We start from the raw sequence: 22,213 nt of genomic DNA on the forward strand, positions 1-22,213 counted from the left end.
GGAAACAATATACTATACCTTTATTTAATAAGAATTTCGACCTATATAAATATATAGTTTTTTACATTGAAAATAAATTGTGAGAGAACAGTAAATGAAAGTGAACATGTATTTATCCGAATAACAAGTATATATATGCATAGTAAACGACAGGCTTGACTAATAACAATCCGTAAAGGGTCATAATTATAATGATTATATTGTCAAGACTAAGGACTCAAATCAATTATTCATGATTCTGGCATATATAATTAAGCTTTCTCTCTCTCTGTCTAAGGTAGAAGAATGAAACTAATAATTATATGGTCTCCTCTTTTTTTAATAGAAAGAGACTCCCTTAATGACTGTTTGTGTTTAGTTAAAAATTATTTCAAAAAAACAAAAATATTAGTGGGTATGTAAGTACATATTTGGGTCATTCCAATTACAATAGTTCCTTCGACCTGTTTTGTAATTGCTATGTAAAGAACAGATCATAATTCCAACTATAGACAAAAAAATACATAGAGGAGCTAAAATGCACGAATGAATGAACAAAATATCAATTGACAAAAGGGGGAAAATATGCCGTCACATTTCTTGGTTTTTCTCATTAAATTCTGATTGACTCTGATAGTGTAATAAAAGTTCATTAGTCAACTTCTATCATTTAGCTTACGTCAAAATGATATAGGTTCGTTCTTTACAATTGGAAAAAACTTTTTCCCTTCCAGATCCTGAACAATTTTATTATGATGATTTTTTGAATGTTCCTTTAATTGGTCACACTGCATTGGTGAAGTATAAGTATTCATTATAGAAATACAATTAATCCATCTGGCGTAGGAATGGTCTTTGAAGTCCAAATACAATAAGTATATTTTTTCTCTAAGAACAAATAAGTATCGAACTTAACTACATTGAGTTTAAGAGATTAACTTCCCCCCGAGTACGTTGTCCATTGTTCAACGTCGTTCCATGACGATTTTATGTTTTTATTTAAAAACATAGACAGTAAGAGCATATGAATTTCCAATATTGCCTCAATTCTTCAACATAATGTATGCAAGCTTTAATGATATACATAGGTGGAAACTTGCAGACATGCACTTAATGGCTGCCTTGAGGGACTTCAGCCATTGTGTTAGGTGACACAAGCCTACCTCTCCGACTCTCCCTAATCTTACAATGACTAGAGTTTATGATTAGGGGAGTTAAAGGACAACGTCTGGGTGTCCCAAAAGGAAGTCACATTGTTCTTTAGCAAAACTTGCACCTTATGAGCCTCATGATTAAGTGTAAAATCCTGTTTGTATAGGTGGGTCTTTCCATTTGCCTCCTCATCCGTGCAGGGCTTCACCTCCGTCCACAGGACCTCCAAGTAGACTTCAGTATTCACTCTCTCCCCCAATGGAAGAAGTAGGGCAGAGTTGCTGAGGATGATGCCCAGGACCATGATGAAGCCTAGATTTTTGTCTTGGAAGTGGTTGGAAGGTTTGTCTTCATGTTGGCCATCCAACGGTCATTTTGTCAATTGTTGGATCGATCAGCAATAAAAAAATTATTATCTGAGAAGAATTTGAGGCATGGCATTGACATCGACTTCAAGCTTTTCAAGATCTTCCAGCACGTCTCCAACTATATTTTCTTCATAGTCGATCTAACCTCTCAGGGAAAAACTTGGCCATAATGCGGCCATACAGAATCTGGATGAGGTCAAAGTTTGTTCCCATGGTAGTGCACAACCCAGTAATACACTTTTACACCCAGAAATAAAATAATATACTTTGTGCTCCAAAAATTAGACAATCTGTATAAAATTGAATCTAAGTCATATAAAAGTATCAAAAAATGATAAAATTTCAAACCACTGCAATTGGAAAACTCTACATCTTACAAAAAAAATCAGATATGAAATAAGCACAAAAAATGCTTTTAGAGAAGTACTATTAAATTTGTAATAATAAAATAAAGTTTTATTTTGTTGACCTGCGTTATAATCTTTAAAGTATGGCAACCTCTCTTTTTAGACTTTAAAGTCCTCTCCATTGTAACGTCCCTGATAACTTAGAACTTAAATATGGCATATACATATATCTGAGTACATATTTAAATATATTTACAATATTTAGATCAAAATTTTTCAAAAAATAATATTAATAAATATGTCTAGAAATGGAGCAATTAATTTAATGACTACATATTAACGGGTGGCCCATCGAGCAGTTGCATTTTGAACTACTACTTTTTTGACTTTTGACAGCTGTAGTAACATTCTCATTATGTCTAATATTTTGTAAAAGGTATCCGGCTTATGAAATGATTAAGTTTACGCTCGAAGCAAATTGGAAAATACTGAAGACTTACTTCCAAAATGGAGAGTCTTCAAACGAAACTGCAAGAAAATTACGTCGGTCGAAATAAAGCGCCTTTCAGGCAGTTTGTGGATAAATTTGTGAAGCGTGTGCGAAAAACTGGTTCGTTAATGGATAAAACAACGCGTTCCCGTGTTCGTCCAGTGCGCTCAATCGAAAACATTGCTGAAAAAACGAGAAAACAAGCAAGGACCTGCCGTTACGGTCAATGGTGAGCGGTTAGAATTTTAAAAGTTTAATTATTTCATCATTACTTTCCTTTTTTATTTTTCTTCTCGTAGATTTTAATTAATCTGATGGAGATACACTTGTAAAATTCTAACCGAGAAAAAAAAAAGGTGGTGAATAGGTATTTCATAATATTTGAAATCCCAAAAAATTATGGATTGACTATATGTATATAATTTAAAATCATAAAAGAACAGGACTGACTATAAAGCTCATTAATGAATGGTTGATTGATAATTCAATCAACCATTGATATTATTTCCCTTCGTTGTTTTCTTCCCCCTTCTTTATAATTAATATAATGGAGAGAAAATAATAAAGTTCGAACCAATAACATAAAAATATCAAATATATCTTGTGGTAAAATCTCCTTAAGGCAAAATTAGCAGCGGCAAAATGACTGGCTGTGAAAATCTTCGTGTCAAATTACCGTTTACGTTTAGGATTTAATGTGTGAGCTGCTCACTCTTCACTGTGGGCTTAGAATCATACCGAGTGTTCTACTAAAATCTGACAACTTTGAATTTGAAACTTTTAAACTTTATTAAATATGAATAGAATTTCAACAAAATTAATAAATAGATGCATGTCTGAGCTTTTCGTAAACCTTAATGCAATAGCCCTTAGTACCAATGATGGCTTCGAAGTGGCGTTAGAAGGATGGAACCCAATACAGAGGCAATTCTCTCGCATGACGCCCCAGTGCCGGCTTATAATAGCTTTGAGGGGCTCAGTGTTTGTATGATGGACACTGAAGGTCAGCCTTTCCCTTGATATACACCCAAAAGTTTAGTCGAGGAACCAAAATACGTCAAAAAAAATGTTCAAAAGAACTCAAAATAGTTTTGTAACTGAGCATATGGATTTCTTTCATTACTGGTGTCAAAAGTGGCCTTCTTTAGGCTCACAAGAATCTTTCTACCATTTTTTGTATATCTCTCTGGAAGGTCTAGTGTGAACCCTCTACATCTTTTGTATATGCCCTCATGGATTTGATGTAAGTAGCCCGTGTTATTTTCTTTAACTCCTCTGCGTCCAGTTTTCCCCTTTAGACAGAGTCATTCTTCCTCTCCAATGTTTTGGACTTGCTGACGGCGTAGATGGTGGTCCTGGGGACACCTAACTGCTTAAAGTGCGCGAATGGAAATTTTCCAATCACGTTCATCGATCATTTTCTCAACTTGAACGTAAGCTGGACAGCTCAAATTGATTTAGTTGTGTAACTAATTGTTTATGGTTTTATATATCCATATATGAATTGATTAAAGTCACTCAATCTTATTGATTATTGATTTAGTATGTGTTCAGATTTCAATGGACCATCCAGTCCAACACTTATAATGTATTTTGCCGGATGTTTTTGATGTGACAAATGAGTATTAGGGCCGAGCACATTTAGATTGGATATTTTTTCTAATTAGAGGAACATTTGATGCACTCTTCTCTTTCATGTAGTTTGTATGCATTTTATTGCATTATAATTAACCTTGGATGTGGAAATTAAAAAGAAAAAGGAGAAAGAGAAAAAGGTTATATATATATATATATAAACGAGCTAACAACCCCTAAACCCCTAAGTAAATTAACAATGTATTTATTAACTAAGTAAAATTTTGCCTGTATATATATATATATATATTTATATAAATTAAAGTAACAGACTCCTTCTTAGAGAATAACTTTTTTTCCATTAGAAAAAACTGAAAATATTTAATTAAAGACCATCGTACATTAAGGTGGTGTTTCTGACCTATCCATTTTTTATATATATAAAAATTCTTGTTGAAAAACCGTTGTTTGTGTTAAAGAAATACATGTTTAAAAGAAACTAAACAATGTTTAATAAACGACTGCCTCCATGTTTGTCCATTTGAAAAAAAGTTACTTCTTCGTCGATTATTATGAAAATTGTTCACGATATAGCTTTTTATATAAAACAACCTTTTGAAGATGACTTAATTTACACAAAAAAATAGTAATGCTGTTTCGAAAAAAAATGTTTATTATGTGAACTACAATTTAATGTTGTTGAAAAGAAAAACAATATACAGCGTGTATAGCGCACAATGTCTTTATATTTTTTTTTATTAAACATGAAGATTTTAAGTGTTATTATTTAGCAATATTACATTAGTAACTTGTTATTAATTATTCTTCAACTATAATAATAATAATTCGAGGATATTTTAACATTGAATGGATTGAAGTCGTAAACAAAAGTACTCAAGATCTGCATATAAGAAATAATGGTAAATAGAGGGTGCAATGAAATTTGGGACACCTTTGAAGGATATACATATGAGGCGGAAAAGGACAGGACTGATTTTACCTTCCAAATTACGGACTGATACAGCCTTAACACAAAATCATGCTTCATAAAGGTGCGCAACGCGTTCTATGTGTATTTTGTAATGTCATTCACATTGTTTTCTTTTTCTCATAACTGAAATATAAGTTTACATAGAAATTAAATAGTGTTGTAGCTTCTTTTTTTTAATATAAAGCCAAACATAGTTCAGGATATTTACAAGGACTTGCATAAGTATGAGTAGTATAGATATTTAGAAAGGGGTGGGGGATACGTCATTGGTAGGCTAACATTTTTATGACGTAATGGGGGTGCATGCACCGGTTCCAATATCAGTATAGTATAGCATCGTAGTACATGAGCCAGTACCCTGGTACCACTTAAGTATCGATAAACCAAACAACACTCATTGTAAATATCGTGATCCTTTTTGCTAAGTGTTATATTATGAAAAATCATTTTATATCTTCTCTGATACACCTTTTTTTCAAAAAGCACATGCAAGAAAATATACTGCTACAAAAAATATATTGTCTGGGGAGAAACACGACAATATATCTTCAACGACCGTCATATTACCTCACCGAATAGTTAGAGACCGGGTTCAGTCCATATAAAAGTCATTTGGTAGTTTATAAGCCTTGTTTGGATAAAACGAATCATAAAAAGCGAAGGTATTTAGGCAAATAGAATCAAATATGTAGTGGAGAGATTAACAGGTCATAATTTATAAAACATTAAATTTTTTGGACCGAATGAAGTTTGGAAGTAATAAAGACAATGGGTAATTATTGATTTAAAATGGTGTTTTTTTTTTAAGTTCAATCGTTGGTACTGTCTTGATGAACTCCTCAACTTGAAAGAACCTAATCATAGGGTAGCTGAAAATATAAAAATGAAACATTTTTGATTGAATTCTTCTTTTTACTAGTCTCTATTTTATTAGAATTGGTTCAGTAAAAAAAGATAATATCAAAGACTCTCACGATAATATATGCCTGCATATCAAAAAGGACTCCTGTTCTTGCATTTCGGAATAATGTAATCGTGAGTTATCTGGACTTAATGGAATTTTGAAATATTTTTAATTTTAATTCCATGAGGGGACATCTCCCCATCTTTTAACAGAAAAAGTATTTCCCTCTAAAATTAGGTAATGCCTCATATGTTCCCAATACTTATAAAGCAGTCATTGCAACGGTTATAAACTAGGTCTATAAATATTTTTCTAAAAATTGAATTGGATTACATTTGTACTCTTCGACGAATTATCGTCTAATAATATCGACAATTTATTCTTATTAATTTTTTTTGATTTTTTTTTAAACAGTTTAAATTGAGGCATTACCCATGAAGGTCTTACTTATTATTTCTTTGAGTCACAGTTGAGTCGTTAAAATCTTCTTTTTTGTGGAATATATTATAAATTAATGAAATATATCGAATAAATTATGTTGATTAATGTTATCATTAGCAAAAAAATTAGCATATTGTGAAGTAAGGAAATTGACCTCAATACTTAATACTTCAAAAACTTTATTTTTTATAATTTTAAGAATTATTGAAATATTTTTAATGTATTTTATGTATATTTAACGTATAATGATCCTATATTGTGATATGTAATTTTTTGAATAAATGATTACATTAATTTACATAATTTTTAGGAAATGTTTCTGTAATATGTATACAAATAAAAGCCTAGTTGTATTACTCCAGTTGTTAGTATTGTTTACATTCCATGGTTTTAGATTTTTTTTTGCTTTATATATATTGTTCTAATGAGAGTTCTTATATAGTAATTGTGACATCGGATTAGTATACAGGCTGTGATAAACTTTTCGCCAAAAAAAAACTGTACGACTGTACAAGCAAACCTGAGTGAAACAGTCAAAAAAATTCTGAAAAGATTTTTATTAATACATTTTATATTTTTAACGCCATCTAACGTCAACTAATTTCATTTCTACAACGCAAGAAACACATTACTAAAGTATTGGAGGAATAATGGATTATTTTTACTACACCTAGTATATTAGGTTTGAAGGTTTGAAATTATTGGATTACAATGATAGGAAAATATCTTCCATATTTGCTAAGTAATTATTAAACATAGTGTATTAAGTTTTCTAATCAAACTTTTATTTATTGATATACATATATATTTTCAAAGCTTTCCAATAGTTTTATCAAAATAAATACTATATATATTAACTCTCCAATAGTTGAGTAGACCTATTATTTTTTTAATACCTTTATGGTCTTTGCTTTGGTTTTTTGACCATATGCATATTTGTAAATAATATTTAATTAAAAATGTTATATTTACAATAAAAAAACAGACTGTAAAGAGTGTTAGGCACGTTACATGGAACAAGTAAGCAATGTTATAGCTGCTTGGCAAAAAAATAATAATATTAACAGGTACACAAGAATAATCAACTACTGGTAAAAGTGGTGCCTGTACTACCGCGTTAAATTGTTTTTCCTCATGAGTCTTTTCTAGTATGAACAATCCATCATGTATAATGATAATTTATAACGGAGTAGGGATTAGATATTCCTCCGTTAAAATTGTTGTCATGTTTTTTTATTTCTATAATTATACTATTTTTATAAACTATTTTGTGTCTGGTTCAATCTAATTATATTCTGAGATTTCAATAATAGTAAATCAATCAAGACGAAAGTACTTGATACCAGTAAAAGTAATAAGTCTCTGTTACTTTAGTAGAATGAACAAGATGAAAAATAGCTGAATGCAAGTAGTGATGTGTGAGTCTTTATTCATTCGTTCCAGTCTCAGGATGGGCCAATACGTTCTTAACTCACGGTGTTTGGAATTTTTCCTAGAAATGTTGATGGTGTATTAAGACAAATAAGAAATATGATATATGTATTTAGAGCATTGCACACATCTTCCAAGCCATATTTAATTTTTCAATATCATACGAACATATTATATTTTTACTTAATCATATATTTTATTTTGTCACTTAGGTTTTCTCTGCGTTGTTAGTCTTAACATTCTTTTCAAATGCATTGCTTTGGGAATCTTTTTTAGTTCCTATTCTTTTTCAAAATTATTTTTGTCCTTAGTCTTTTCATTGGTTACTTCTTCTTTAATAAAATTTTTCAAGAATGGGTTCTTTTCATTAGTTTCAAGTCTTTTTAAAATACATCTCGAGTAATCTCGGTAACCTTTCGGTTATTGATTACATTTAGTCTTTCCACGTCCAAAATTAAAGCAAATTGAACAAATTCCATGTGAAAGATCCTCTCATATATAAGAAGGAACGATGGAAGGTTTTTAGGTGATCCCTTAACTAAGATGTTTAATGAAAAGCTTACATGGTTTTGGAGATGGAGAAATTGTTTCAAAATTGAGGAACTTCTAAGCTCCATTACCTGATTAGGGGTATGCTGAGCTACTTGAATTCCTTCAACATAAACAAAAGGGGATATTGTGAAAAAATCAAGGTTGGAAAAGACTCTGTAATTGAGGGGGGCACGCAACAACAATGTGAAAAGGAAAGGAGAGCAAAGTAACGAGGAAGAGAAAAAAGTTACTTTCCAGAATAATACTGAGTTTAGAAGTATTAATCAGGACAAGACAAAAAAAATTCCAAGCAAAAACTTGGAAAAAAAAGTCGAAGGTGTAAAGGAAGTCAAAAAGAAGAAATATGGAATAATGGACAAGGTTGTTAAACTTCTAAGTAGTCCAAATATATAAATTGATTAACTCATATAAAATAAATTATCTAAAAGATCAACAAAAGATTCGAAAAGCGACCTCCCTATGATACAATGACTTTAATATTGATACAATGCAGGAAATGACTGAACTTTCTATGGAGTCTGTGGAAAAGAAAAGATCAATGGAGGAGCAACTATTAAGAATTTTTAATTTGTTATGTTATTTTAATTTTTATAATAATAAAGTTGGAAACTCATAGATGAACCTCTACCAGCTGATACTGGATGGAGTCCTGGTCTGGTTGGGTGTATCTAGGAGCTAAATAAACAAACAGTATTTTATTTTATGATATAGCAGAAAAATTATAAAAAAACACCCTGAATTGAGTCATGAATGATCGATTTTACGTTCTTTAAAGACCTACAAGTAGTACTGGATGGGATTTAGCCCTTGTTTCTACATAAGGACTGACACGGCACTAGTTGCAGGAAATGTGGTTATGCTCTTATTTTAAGCGATACGAGATTGAAATAGAAATGTCGTATATAAAGTGTTTTTTACTAATGTTTTTTTATGTTGAAAATTAAAGAGCTCTTTTGAGTTGGACTTAAATACCTTGAGCACTTTTTACCTTCTTCGTCTTTTCTTTCATGTATATATATTAATGACTCATTTAAAATGAGTACTTTTAGAAAGATATTTAAATGACTATGATTAATAATTGGAAATTGTGTTTTTTATAAGATTGTGGAATGGAAAAAAATTAACTTGTGTTCGTAAAAACAAGTTCATGTTTTTACTATTTATCTTATAATTTATTTATCAGATTTCTGGATTTGGCAGTTCTTTTTTTGATTTTATCCTTGTATTGTTGGCGTAGTTTTAATTAAACATGCAAGTGTCGTTTCTTTTTTATTTTTAGTATGATAATGTTTCTGTTGTTTTATAAATAAATAGTTTGAGGAAATAAATTTCAAAAAACCTGGGCTCTTTAACTGACGTACATGTTGAAGAAATAACAGTTGAACGCAATGCATTTGTGATCGGCGTTCCATTGAGTGCCGCTCAAAATTCTTTATAAAATCGCTCAAATTTTTGCTCATTTGTATAAAATTGTATTATTTCTTCTGTTTCTACTTCTCATGAAATAAATTCAAAATTTGGAAGATGAAGAATAGTTATAAAGATTACAATAATACTCGGTTTAAGTTTTATCTCAAGATGAGCAACAATCTTTTTTCCATGCTCTGACCTTCTGCTGTTTTCGGTTGACAAGTTTGCCTCTCATGCAGCTGGCCTCTTTAAGAATACTCCAATATCGGTTCCCCCAATGATAACGCCAGCTCCTTCCTGAGTGTAGATACCGTTGGAAGATAAATATTTATTATTTATAAATTAATTTTCCAACTGAAATACATTCTAGTAAATTAACATAAAATCTCACGCAAGCAAAAACATGAGAAACCTTTATACAAGCTCGAGCTAATTATCAAGCTTAACTTGATGATATTGCACTAAACCTCGTAAACGCATGTCCCCTATAACAGCTATTCTCAAACTTGTTGTGCCCAAGGCAAACCAAAAGCAAATATATATTTCTAGACACACCTATTTTAATTAAAAAAAGGATTTAGATTATTATAAGCCATTGCAAAGACTGTAAGGTTGTCACAAATATTACGGCATACTTGAACACGTAATATATTGGATTTAATTAAAGTTATAAAGAGTTGTCCAATTCAAATATATCTATACTAGGAAGAAATGATCGCTGCTCCTTTTTAATGGAACGGGAGTGGGAGTGCACTAATTGCTTTGAAAAACGAGCGGGAGCGTGCTCACAATATTAGTGACTGAGCGTGAGTAAGCTCAGGATTTATTGGGCAACTAATGTGCTCTGCTTGAACGCGATCGACCAATTTTCATTCACACATTCCACGTGATTAGGTGTCTCCAGGGCCACCATCTACATAATGTTGGAAAAGAAGAAGGGCTCTGTCAAAAAAGGGTCAGATTAGTTTAATAAAACAGTCAATCCCCAAAAGTCTAATGTAAGAGATATTGGGTTATCACACCACACTTTCCAGAGAACTATCAAAAAGTGGGTGGAAGGAGCCTTGTGAGGGGGGAGAGCCCACTTTTGGCACCAGCAACGAAAGAACCCCATCTCCGTCGTTGCAGAACTCTTTTGAATGAGTATTTTGAGTTCTTTTGAAGTCTTTTTTACATTTTTGGCCACACCCCTACACCTTTTTGGTGCATGTCGAGTGGAAGGCATACAGTGTTTTTCATCAAAATATCGAAGCCCTCAATACCACTCTCAGCTATCACTGTGGGTACCAGGCTTTCCGCCGCTGTCCGGAACCCATCATTGCTGCTATGGTCATAATTAAGAGAGCCCCGCCACATATCAATTTATAGTATTAATTTTGATGAAATAATTTTGGTAATTAATAAATTATATTTTATTGAAGTTTAAAATTCAAAATGTTTAGATTTTAAAGAATTATTCGGTAGCAGTGATGATAATCTATGTAGCTCGGCCACTCTCTACCCCCCCCAAATGATGAAACTTAGCAACGCCCTGGTAGTCATATTTACTTACTTAGCAACTTATAAAAGGTTGCATGATAGAATAAAGGTAAGGACCTGGGCATACGCGCCTATATCACGTCCAAAATCAGTTGGTAAGAGTCAGGCAATTCTTCCCAACTGTGGAACTATTATTCAGTCATTGTTGGGAATAGTTTACATCTTCAAAGGAGTTAATTCTAATTCGTTCAATCAACGTTTAGAACACTGATTATAAGAAAATAAGCAGAAAAATCTCCAGCCGACAACAAAATACACTATATATTTTTGTGTTAGTGAAGCTTTTATAATAATATATTATAAGGCTTCACAAAGTAAAGTATCATGTTCTCCATAATCTATGAGTATAAATATTTCATGTAAAGTATGGATCTTAGCCTTGAATGAAAATGATGAATGATCTTTTTTCAGTAATACACACACATATATATCCATAATCATCATAACTCATTTCCAATAATTATTCATTCACCTCTCTTACTCCATATTCTTATTCTTCAATATATGAAAAGGTTTGATTTATGCAACAACTTGGTAAATAAAGATAAATGTATATTTTACATAATGAACCCACCATCAAGATTTACTAAAAAGATGAAGAAGAAATAAAAGAAAGCAAGTAGCAAAGTAACAAAAATAAGAAAAAAAAATCTTTTTTTAATATAAATTTTAATCAAATTCACAAAAAAGTATATGTAAAGAAAATTAAATTCTGTCAATGTTTCTCTTTTTTGGCTGAATGGCAAATGACAAACAAACAAGTCAGAAATGATTTTAAAAAGATTGATTAATCATCAATATTATAAAAAATAAAAAGTATAAAAAGGAATTTGGGAAAATAACAATGGCCTATTTATGTATGTACATATAAACTATTTGAGGGGGGGGACAAGATTAGATTTTTGGAATTTTAATTAAAAAAAATCAAAATATTAAAATGTTCTGAAAAAAATTGAATTATTATATTTTTTTGAAAAAAATAAAAAAAAAATATTTATTTTTAAAAATTTCTAAAAAAAATTTATTTTTAAGATAAAAAATTTAAGACATTCAATTTTCAAAAATTCATAGCTATTCAAACCAAATTATTTTTTTGAAAAACCTACAGAAATTTCTACAACTTTTAACAGACAGTTAAATTTTTGGAAAAAAATTCCGATAATTAAATTTAAAATTTTTGTACAATATCAGAAACCCATAGTATTCACAAAAAAATTAAAATTTGAAGGAAAATTTTTTTTTTGAAAATAATTTGAAAAACTAAATTAAATTTCAAATATTAAATTGTTTGAAAAAAAAAAATCAAAAGTTAAATTTTGTAGTAAATCAAAATTCGTTAAATTGGGGAGGGGGGATCTACAGCCCCTCTAACCCACCCCTTGCAGACGCCCGTGATATGTTACTACTGAATAAAGCCCTTGTTGATATGAGCTACTAATGTTTAATTTTGGGGAGAGAAAATAAATTACTGGTTTAAAGAGTAAATCGTTCTACATTTAAAATAGTATTAGTGCAGGGAAAATATATTGAAATTCATTTATTTTTATTTTATTATGCATTTTTAAAATAATTTACACCAAAGATAAGTAGGACTCTTTATTTCAGATGGAGAAGTTAAAACAAGATGGAGCTACATAATAATAAATAATAAAAAATGTACAAAAATAAGACAAAGCATATCCAATATCTGTTTTTCCTTTTTTAATTTTTGATACGTAGTTTTTCTTTACAAACATGTTAGTTCTAGTCACACCAGGGATATATTGAAAAATATACATAAAAGAAGAATTTAACTCAGATTAATAGACATATTATGTCCGTATAACTACTAGGTTTAATACATGTACAAGGCTTGGGCATAGAGATAGGACGGGAGGCAAATTCGGATCCAAAGAACCCGGGTACACTGTACGTAAAAATCTATTATACGAAAGGATCTGATATCCGAGGAAAATAGCTAAATATACAAATGCAAAGTAAGTTTGGATCTTAGACTTATATTGGGGTCTTATTAGGTCATAGGTTGGATTAAAGAATCTAAAAGAACAGTCATTTTTTTTATCGAGATTATACGAATGAGTGAACTTAATAGACATTCAATTTTTTTTTGTTACATTAGTATTTCAACCTTCTATTATTTTCTTTCTTTAGTTCCCGTTTTTCAAACGATGCTGTATTTCTTTCACTCAGATTCAAAATGTTTTACATCAACACGTGTATGGGATTCTAGAGACCTGGAATAATCAGGCGGAATTTTTATTCCTATATAAAGGAAAACAATTGTCAACTTCTTCAACTCCCATAACGTTTCTAATTTTACCATAGAATGAACCTAAGGTTTGATGCATCGGTTTTTCAGTCCTACAGTCCTGGATATCTTTTTATTTTCTTCACTTATAACAACTAAGAAAATATTGAATATTAGCTACAATGTATAAAAAAACGTTCTAGTCACACATCTTTTACAGGTATCTTATCTCTTTGAAAGAGGTTATGAATTATGATGAAACTTCAGCAACTCAAATGACGTAGTTAGTAGTTACTACATCATTTCAGCAAATAGTAGTTTCTACAAATGACCCATAAGGACTGGTCCTAGGACTGAAAATTTTATTTGGACAGAACTCATGGGACTGCAGTCTTTTTTTTTCTTTTTTTTTTTCAAGAGTTAACGAATATGGATAACAACTTTGGAAAATAAAAAATACAACTCCGATTGACAACTACTAAAGAATTCACACGCTAAAAAATGCTGAAGATTTCCAACTATTATACTAAATATACATAAGTTACTAAGAAAATATCAATGCAAAAAAAAAATTAATTTGTTTTTAACAAAGAACCTTTGCATTCTTTTGTAAATAGATATTTTCAACATGGCTTCGTAATTATGTTTCAATAACGAATAAAGTGCATTAGATGGAGGGTGAGGATACATAAATTTCATCAAACAACTCTCCTCTACCAGCATATTTTATAATAAAATCCTCATTACTTGTTCCCGACGACTGATTGGATGGGTAAATTCTTTAAACAAAGTAAATAAAAGTTTTAATGTAGTCCTTTAAGGGATATTTATAGTGTTTTCTCTACCAAGAAAATTTCAATTCTACAAAGGTACAAATAATAAAAAGAATAAGCATGTCTTGAGACGTCAGAATTGTTAATGTCGGTTATAATTAGGAACATAAACAATCAATTGCTATAAGAATAAATACCCCTTTTCTTCAAGTACCCCACGAAAAGAAGGAATTCAAATCTGGGGAGTTTGGTAGCCACTACTGAACATCTTGATGCAGTTTGAGGCTGATCTCATCCTGTCTAGCAGATGTTGCCAATGCAATAGTTATTTGTCTTTCAATTTGCCGCAGTGCATAGCTAGACATCTCCAGTTTGCTCATGGCATTTCTAATGGTTTGCTGAACACGTTCCTATTCTTGACGAGTAGTCTTGGGGGTGTCAGACTTGGCTCTATCGAACATTTCCAATCTGCCAAAAATCGAATTGTCAGTTTATTGTCACTTAATTTGCTATATTTCTCTCTGTCGACCTTGCATGTGATCTTAAACTCCTTTAAAATGAGATATCCTGTCGTCTTTGAGAACTTTGTTAGATTCACTATCACTTTTTGGGTGTATCTTGTGCCAGTAAATTAACAGAGAGTTTCCATAATAGCGTTCGAAATTTGTCCATCAATATTGATAAAATGAAAATGAAGGTAGAAATATATAAAATTATTAGTAATCTTTCTTGCGACGCTAATTTCAGCAATCTAGAAGACGTTTCAAATTAATTTCAATATATCTTATACACCCTGTACAATTTTATTTCCATACTTTAGATAATAAATTAACTACTAGATTTGAAAAAATAATATTCTTTTTTTAACTATATTTTATTTTTCTCGTCCTTTTTCAATCAAAACAAAATAGATAAAAATAAATCTAGTTATTTCCTAAGGATTTTCACTACTAATTACTTTAATTTAATTCAATTATTGCGTTCTATAATTAGCATCAAAAATATGACAGTCAATATATTGGCTTAAGTCAAGATCGAGTTTTAAGCATCAATTAAAAGTCTCCACTTCTTGTAAATAGTAAATTATATTATAGCATTTCCATAAGGTCTCATATGAAGTCAACTTTGTTGGCAAAGTAATCGTATAGTATTCAAAATAAGTATTTTGAGGTGACTTGTTAATATGGGATGTGAAGTTCCGGTTTATTTTTTACAGTAACATTTTCATTGTTTTATGATGTCTTATCCAAGTATTAAACAGTTTTTGGGTTATATCCATACTCACAAATAGCGTTTTTCTGTACTCTCAACCTCGACAAACCAAAGGGTAAGGAAAACTTTGAAGAAAAAAAACCACATTGTAGCTTGCCCTTCTGTTTGTTTTTTTAAAGCCAAATGATAACTATTATTTGAAAGAATAGTTATTTATTATAATATAAATTAAATTAAATTGAATAATCTTCCAATAAAGGAGTATGAAATGACACAAATTATAAACGAAGGGCTTAACTTGTATTAATTTATATAAAAATCCCAATACTATGTCGCACATTATTTGAGCTCATAATATGTCGAGTCAGCTGCTTCATTTACACAATACTACACTTATGAAAATTAATGAAAACAGCTGAAAGAAAAATATAATATATTTCTGGTTATTTAAAAGAAGCGAGCCGGACAAGGCCAGAGTTCTTCTTCACCTAAAATTGATATTTTTTGAAAATTGTCCTATAGTAGAACAATCTGACAACTTTGTTTAGCATATGATAACGTGTATAGTCAAATTGTACAAATTAAGAGAAGAAATGTTGATGAACTTTTATTGTCGTACTTATTCAATATGTAATATTATATAATATCCATTCATTAAGAACCAGCTATCTGTATTCGTTGTTTACCAAAAAAAAAAGAAAAAAAAAGTTAAACATGAAGAATGAAAAAGTTTTGTATGTTTATTTATTGATGAGACAAAAAAAAAATTAAACTTGGATGAAACTAAATATCCAGAAAAATCAAAAACGCGATTCTCTTTTTACTTTATTTAAGATATATTTTCCCCGTTAAAACGATCAAACTTTTTGACAAAAATAAGTTGGAAAAAATACATTCTTACTTTTTTTCCTTATATCTTTTCTCATCATAGAGGTTATTATCAACTAATTTTAGTTGATTACAGGTTGTTTGTTCGTTGTTGACAATCTCAAAGGAATTAAGAAAGTTGATTACAGACTACTTTGATACAAAAAAAAAGATTTCAACGGATTAATGCTCAAATTTCTTTTTATTACTATTTTTCTTATTTTTCAGCATACATAGATCCGTTTTTAATGGATTGCTAAATCTTTTTTGATGTGATTAATTAATAAACTACTTCTTCTCATGAATCATTCTTTATTAAGTTAGTTAATTAATTATTTATTTATTTTAAGCAATGAAGACATTAAATATACATGAAATAAACTATTAACAATTTTGAATTAATCGATACTTTAGACGAAATCCAGTTTCTCCTCCTGCTCCAACAAGAGTATCGGCTTCATTCACTGTGTTCACTGTGTCAGTACCTCCTAAGATGCGAAGGGACTCGTCTGATTTGAAACGAATCATCCATGGTCCTGGATAAGTACCTTGAATAATAATGTAAATACATATTATAAATAATGAAATCACTAAGGCTCCATCCACATGCGAACGTATTCTGATGAAAATCCCGGCATATGTTTTTTTTTTTTTTACTTGTATTCACGTAAAGTTGCTTTTCAGTTTCAGCTTAAACGATATTTTTTAAACGTGCTGTTGTGTGGATAGAATAAAGGGATTTTTTTTTCAATGACAAGACAAGATAATATCTCGATAAAGTAATATGATAAATAAACTTGACATACAGAAAATCAAGGTACAAGAATTTACATATAAATAATTAATATATTATTTATCCAAATTTCATTTATCGTCACCTTCATTTTTGTATTTTTATTATTGGACTATTAACCAGTTTGAATGAAGCGAATGTGTTCCGTGTGAGGACACGTTTTATGTTTCTTAGTAATTAAAAAAATACAGAATTATTTTTAAAAACACTCGGCAACTTTTTAACAGCAATACTGCTTTACTTTAATTTGAATTCAAAAAATTTAAACACCTACACAAAGAAAAAATCTACTAAGTTCGAGCTGGATAATAATTTTCATATTTCAAATGCTAATTTATTATCACTTATTAAGTATCAGAGAAGAGAAAATCAGCGGATTCAGCATGTAAAAATTAAATTTTTCTCTTAATTTGACCAATTTGCTGATACTAGTAACAACTTGTACAGATAGATTGTAATAGTTAATTGACGAATAACAGCAGTGTCAGATTCTTCCACTTGATAAGCAGTTTTCATAAATGTCATTTGAGTTGAAACGGAACAAGGGATACATGTAAATGCAGGCCCAAAAGAAATAATTATTTTTTGTTTTCCTCAGAAAACGTTACTGTATGGACGGGTTGATTTCACTTACTTCGAAAAACCGGGACAAACCGATCCTTTTTTACTCCGCAAATATGACTCGTTGTTGTGAAATCTGTTGCACCTAGATTTTTGTAAGAACCAGCCAGGACTTCTAAGAAGTCATTGGAGGAAGCCCCTGGTGTTCCGTAACAGAACTCACCATAGGGCACTGATCCATCCCCGTTATAGTTGAGACCAAATACTAGGTATGTAAATATTATGTAATAAGGTGTAATATACAAAAGTACGGTTGCAAGTTTCGGGCATTTTTACCTACCTTCCCTATGTTCGCATTTTGTATATATAATGTGCTTACTTTATTATAGCTTGTGTTCGTCCTTTTCAAAACCCTTTCTCCTACAACTCCTTTGAACATAGCCCCTATGCAGAACTCGATAAATCACTTACCTGGAGAGCCATTGCCTTCGCCAATGACTTGAAAGGATATGCCACAAAAGCCTTTAAGCTTTTTGAAGCACATTGTGTAGTCTAATAAGGCTGGGTAAGGACTATTTACTGCCCCGTAGTTGAAGGATTCAATGGTTCCCATGGGGGAAGGAAAGTATTGTAGGCATCCTTCTGGAGCTATATAAAATTAAATAAACTCTTCATAAATCACGAAATTAAATTACTATTATGTAGAATTTGCTTAAATAAGTTTTATATAGCTTATATTTAACAACCTGTTTAATGTAATAGAATAAAAATTGCATTATGCAAATTTTGCTACCTTTGTTGTAGCTTATTTATTTACATAAATCTAATACATATCTTTACAAACAATATTTTTTTTTTTACTTCTATCAGGCTGAAGGAAATTGAAAAATAAAATACACAAGAAGAAAGAAAAAGCCATATATAATGCAATTTTGCAATTCGGAGAATAGTAATCTAATATTAAAGGGGGGGGGGAGTTATTTTGTGCAAAGGATATGATTCCATTTCAACATGAATTTTATGTTGACTTCAAATGTTTGAAATTCCTATAATTTAGTAAAACTTTTTATTAATTGACGTATTGTTATGGTTTTTGGGGTATATCCCTCTTAACGGATAATTTCGAAACTTAACCATTTTTGTATAAGTACTTTGGGATAGAGTTGGGATTTTTGAAAAAGTGTAAAGAGAAAGGGGAAGATAGACATATGATACTGCTGAACTAAGACCCGTATTTATATCAATATTCGAAATTACACATTAATAAGGATATATCATGAACGTCTGCAGGATTATAGATTTTTTTTTGGAGAGGGGAGAGGGCCGCTTGGTATTTTGATTTTTATAAAACATATCCATAAATAATTTTTTGGGGGAAAATAACATGAAAAATTAAATGTTTGGCGAAAAAAATTAAAAAATTCCAAGACATTCACAAAAAAATCTTTTTGTTTGAAAATAATTTATAATATTAAAAAAAAATATGGTATTAGCTAAAAATTAAATTTTTTAGAAAATTATTTCAAAAATAGGGAATTGTTAACATATAACAATATTTAATTTTTTTTGCAAAAAAAATTAAATATTTTTATAACAAATGTAAAAATTTTGGAATAAAAATTCAAAAATCTACACCAATTAAAAAATTATATTTTATTTAGTATATTATATTTTTGAAAAAAAAAATCAAATATTAGATTTTCTAGTAAAAAGCAAAAATTTTAATTTAAGAGATGGCTAAATCCCCTTCAGAACGCCCCCTGCGGACACACCTATAAATATATGACAAATAACAGGGAGAAAACTTTAATTCATAAAGATTCCAATACTTTTTATAAGCGTTTAGTTCATCTCATATTAAAGAAGAAAAAAAGGGAAGAACTTGATATAAAACTTAATAAAAGGCATGTGACATTAGATTAGGTTTAGTAACGAGCTAAAGTACCAGTATGGGTCAGCAAATCATATTTTGTTTTATTATTTTTTTATTCATAAGGAAAGTACGTCTAAGTATTGATTGAGTAGTTTTATGTGAGTAGGCTCATGAAAAACAGAGAAAACACCAAAAAAAATTTGAGGAGTTACCTTCTATTTTATTAAAGCATAATGTTGATATGTTTCGACGCCTAATAACTCTAGTCACCATCCGGTCATATACTATCTCCAGTGTCTAACAAAACTAAATGTTGGAGGATAAATTTTTTAAAGAGGGTGAGGTTTATTTTAAAATCCAAACACACGGCAATAGTATATATTTTTTTAATAGCAATAAAAACAGGTTTTTTATTGCTATTAAACTTGATTTTTAGGCTGCCAAAATGCCCAAAATCATTAATAGAGAGCCCACATGAAATCCCTCAATTCAGTATAATATTTTTTGACTATAGCTGTTGTTCATTGTAACAGATTGAAAATTTTACTGTTAAATATAGGCCTACTACAGCCTTAATATACCAAAATGTCAATCAAAATCCAATGAACATCCCGATGTATTTTTTTTCTATTATAAGTACTCATAAGAAAAGTACAAGCTAATAAATAAAGATACGGATACTTTTTGAAAGTTTTAACTCACAACAAGTAATTACTCGCTAGGCATCCCCCTATGTGACATTATGTGAGTATTTTTACATTCAAGTCCCAAATACAAGTATTACTTTATGATATGTACTCAAATCTTTAAAAAAACATACCTCGAACATCAGAATAGTCACTACAACTAATCTGTCGTATACGGAGGTTCCACTTATATTGGGTACTTGCAAGAGGAGAAATTGTAGAGCCCGGAATGTCATCCTCATTCCCAACCATGGTAAAGAATCGTAGAGATTCGTCAGTTGTTTCACTTACATCTATATAGACTAAAGTATAAAAATAATGTTGGAGTTAGCATGGTTCAAATTTAAATGTGGCTGCACTTGGGTTGTATCGATTCTTAATATTTAACTTAAAATTGAGCCTGTTTCTCCTATTGGTCCATAAAAAGCGTCAGCTATTTGTAAACGCCCTATATGTTGCATGAGTTTCACTAATATTATACTTATTGACCTATATCAGCTTACCAATTAAATTCGTTCAATAAAACTTCCAATTTTCCTTCATGCAGAATAATGGATGGTCATTATTCTTAATTAAGGTCTAATTAAAGTATATACAATTCTTATTAGCATTGAACGTTAAAAAATCCAATATAGCTGTGATGTATTGGTAATGACGTCACTAGATCATATCCATGATAAGTGTTACGTCGGTTCTTACTACAATCCCCTCCAGTTTAGTCCTACATTTCCCCCTTAAAAACTTATGAAGTTCGGTACTTGATGACATCAATGAACTTTATTTATTCTTAATTTATCAGTTTTCGTATTAACAGTCTGAAGTACTGACCATATGACTGAAATGGACTACACCAAATAAATAAGGACTTATTCAAAACTATTCATGATGATATAAATCAGCAAATATTGCGTCTTTTAGATTTAAAGGACGGGGTGTCAAAATTTTAGAGGCAATACATTCCCAGTTAACACCTTCAAAGAACTTACTGTGTTGACCTTTCATATTTCCACAAAGAGAATTCCCGCCAGAGAGTCCAAGTCTTGTGTTTCCAAAGAATAAAGACATTCTGTCATTAAGACATTGACCAAAAGGAGCTTGTCTCATACTCGGCCCTCCCATTTCGAATTCCAAAAAGTCAATACGAACTTGACAAATGTCAGTATTAACAATCTTGAGAGTAATATAATTTTGAAAAGGTAAATGGGTCATGTGATATGTGATTTTACCTTGATATTTCTAGAGCAATAGTAGGGCATGGAATCAATTTGTGGGTAGTTTGGACTTTGGAAGTATTGAACAATCTCGCTAGGATGATTTGTGGAGTTACAATTACTTTCAACTAACAGAAAAGCTTGATATCAAAAGCTTAATTATGATATGGACATTCCTTACTTATACAACAGACTCCAAATCCGGATGCACAGTTCCCACTCTCTCTTCCATCCCGCGCTGTACATTCCGATTTCGTGAAGCAAACTCCGATATCATTATCATTGTTCCCTTGGCAGATATCATTGTCAAATTTGATAATATTAAATAGAAAGACTGAAAAAGGCTAAATTGAGCATCATGGAAAATAATTGCTTATTTTAAAAATCCACTTACATCGGTCATTCCGTCCTTCAGATTCTCCAAAAGCACATAAAACGAAATTGAATATAAAAAACAAACTCAAAGTAATGGACATCTTCATATTGGAAGTGGGTAGTGAGTACTGAGCTTTAAATCTAGAAGTAGGTTCATCATTACACCCTTTCTTAGTGACCTGTGTAATGGAGTCAATATTGACATCGAATTTCACTTTTGTTCTTGATTGATTCAAAATAAACAATTTTAATTGTGGGAAAAATTTGTTTGAACAAATTAAATGTAAATTAAATAAAAAAATAATTGCTTATCACTGTACATATTTTACTTGTGTTTGTTGCAAAATACATATAAATATATTTGCTACCTCAATTGTATTTTGTAATCAAATTAAAGGTATGGAAAATATTAAATAAAACAAAATTGATGCAATT

At 30.4% G+C, this 22,213-nt stretch overlaps 1 protein-coding gene across 1 annotated transcript; it reads right to left on the reverse strand.

Moving 5' to 3' along the window:
• Window positions 1-16,462: 16,462 nt before the first annotated feature.
• On the reverse strand, window positions 16,463-21,906 carry LOC121120837 (uncharacterized). Its single transcript, XM_040715725.2, has 8 exons — window positions 21,798-21,906; window positions 21,585-21,737; window positions 21,419-21,531; window positions 21,179-21,362; window positions 20,327-20,494; window positions 18,105-18,281; window positions 17,707-17,898; window positions 16,463-16,827 (listed from the first exon to the last, which is right to left on the reverse strand). Exons 1-8 carry the CDS (start codon window positions 21,883-21,885, stop codon window positions 16,664-16,666), a joined length of 1,239 nt encoding a protein of 412 aa, XP_040571659.1. The 5' UTR covers window positions 21,886-21,906; the 3' UTR covers window positions 16,463-16,663.
• Between the last annotated feature and the right edge of the window lie 307 nt (window positions 21,907-22,213).

This window comes from Lepeophtheirus salmonis, chromosome 6, assembly GCF_016086655.4.
Source record: "Lepeophtheirus salmonis chromosome 6, UVic_Lsal_1.4, whole genome shotgun sequence".
NCBI lineage: Eukaryota > Metazoa > Arthropoda > Copepoda > Siphonostomatoida > Caligidae > Lepeophtheirus > Lepeophtheirus salmonis.

Bases quoted from the DNA above. Each gene is read 5' to 3' on its own strand.
- LOC121120837 (XM_040715725.2), bottom strand. From the start codon at position 21,885: ATGAAGATGTCCATTACTTTGAGTTTGTTTTTTATATTCAATTTCGTT. The intron at 21,738-21,797 runs GTAAGTGGATTT...AGCCTTTTTCAG, and splicing joins TGAAGGACGGAATGACCGAT to TCTTTCTATTTAATATTATC. The intron at 18,282-20,326 runs GTATGTTTTTTT...AATTTTATATAG, and splicing joins TGACTATTCTGATGTTCGAG to CTCCAGAAGGATGCCTACAA.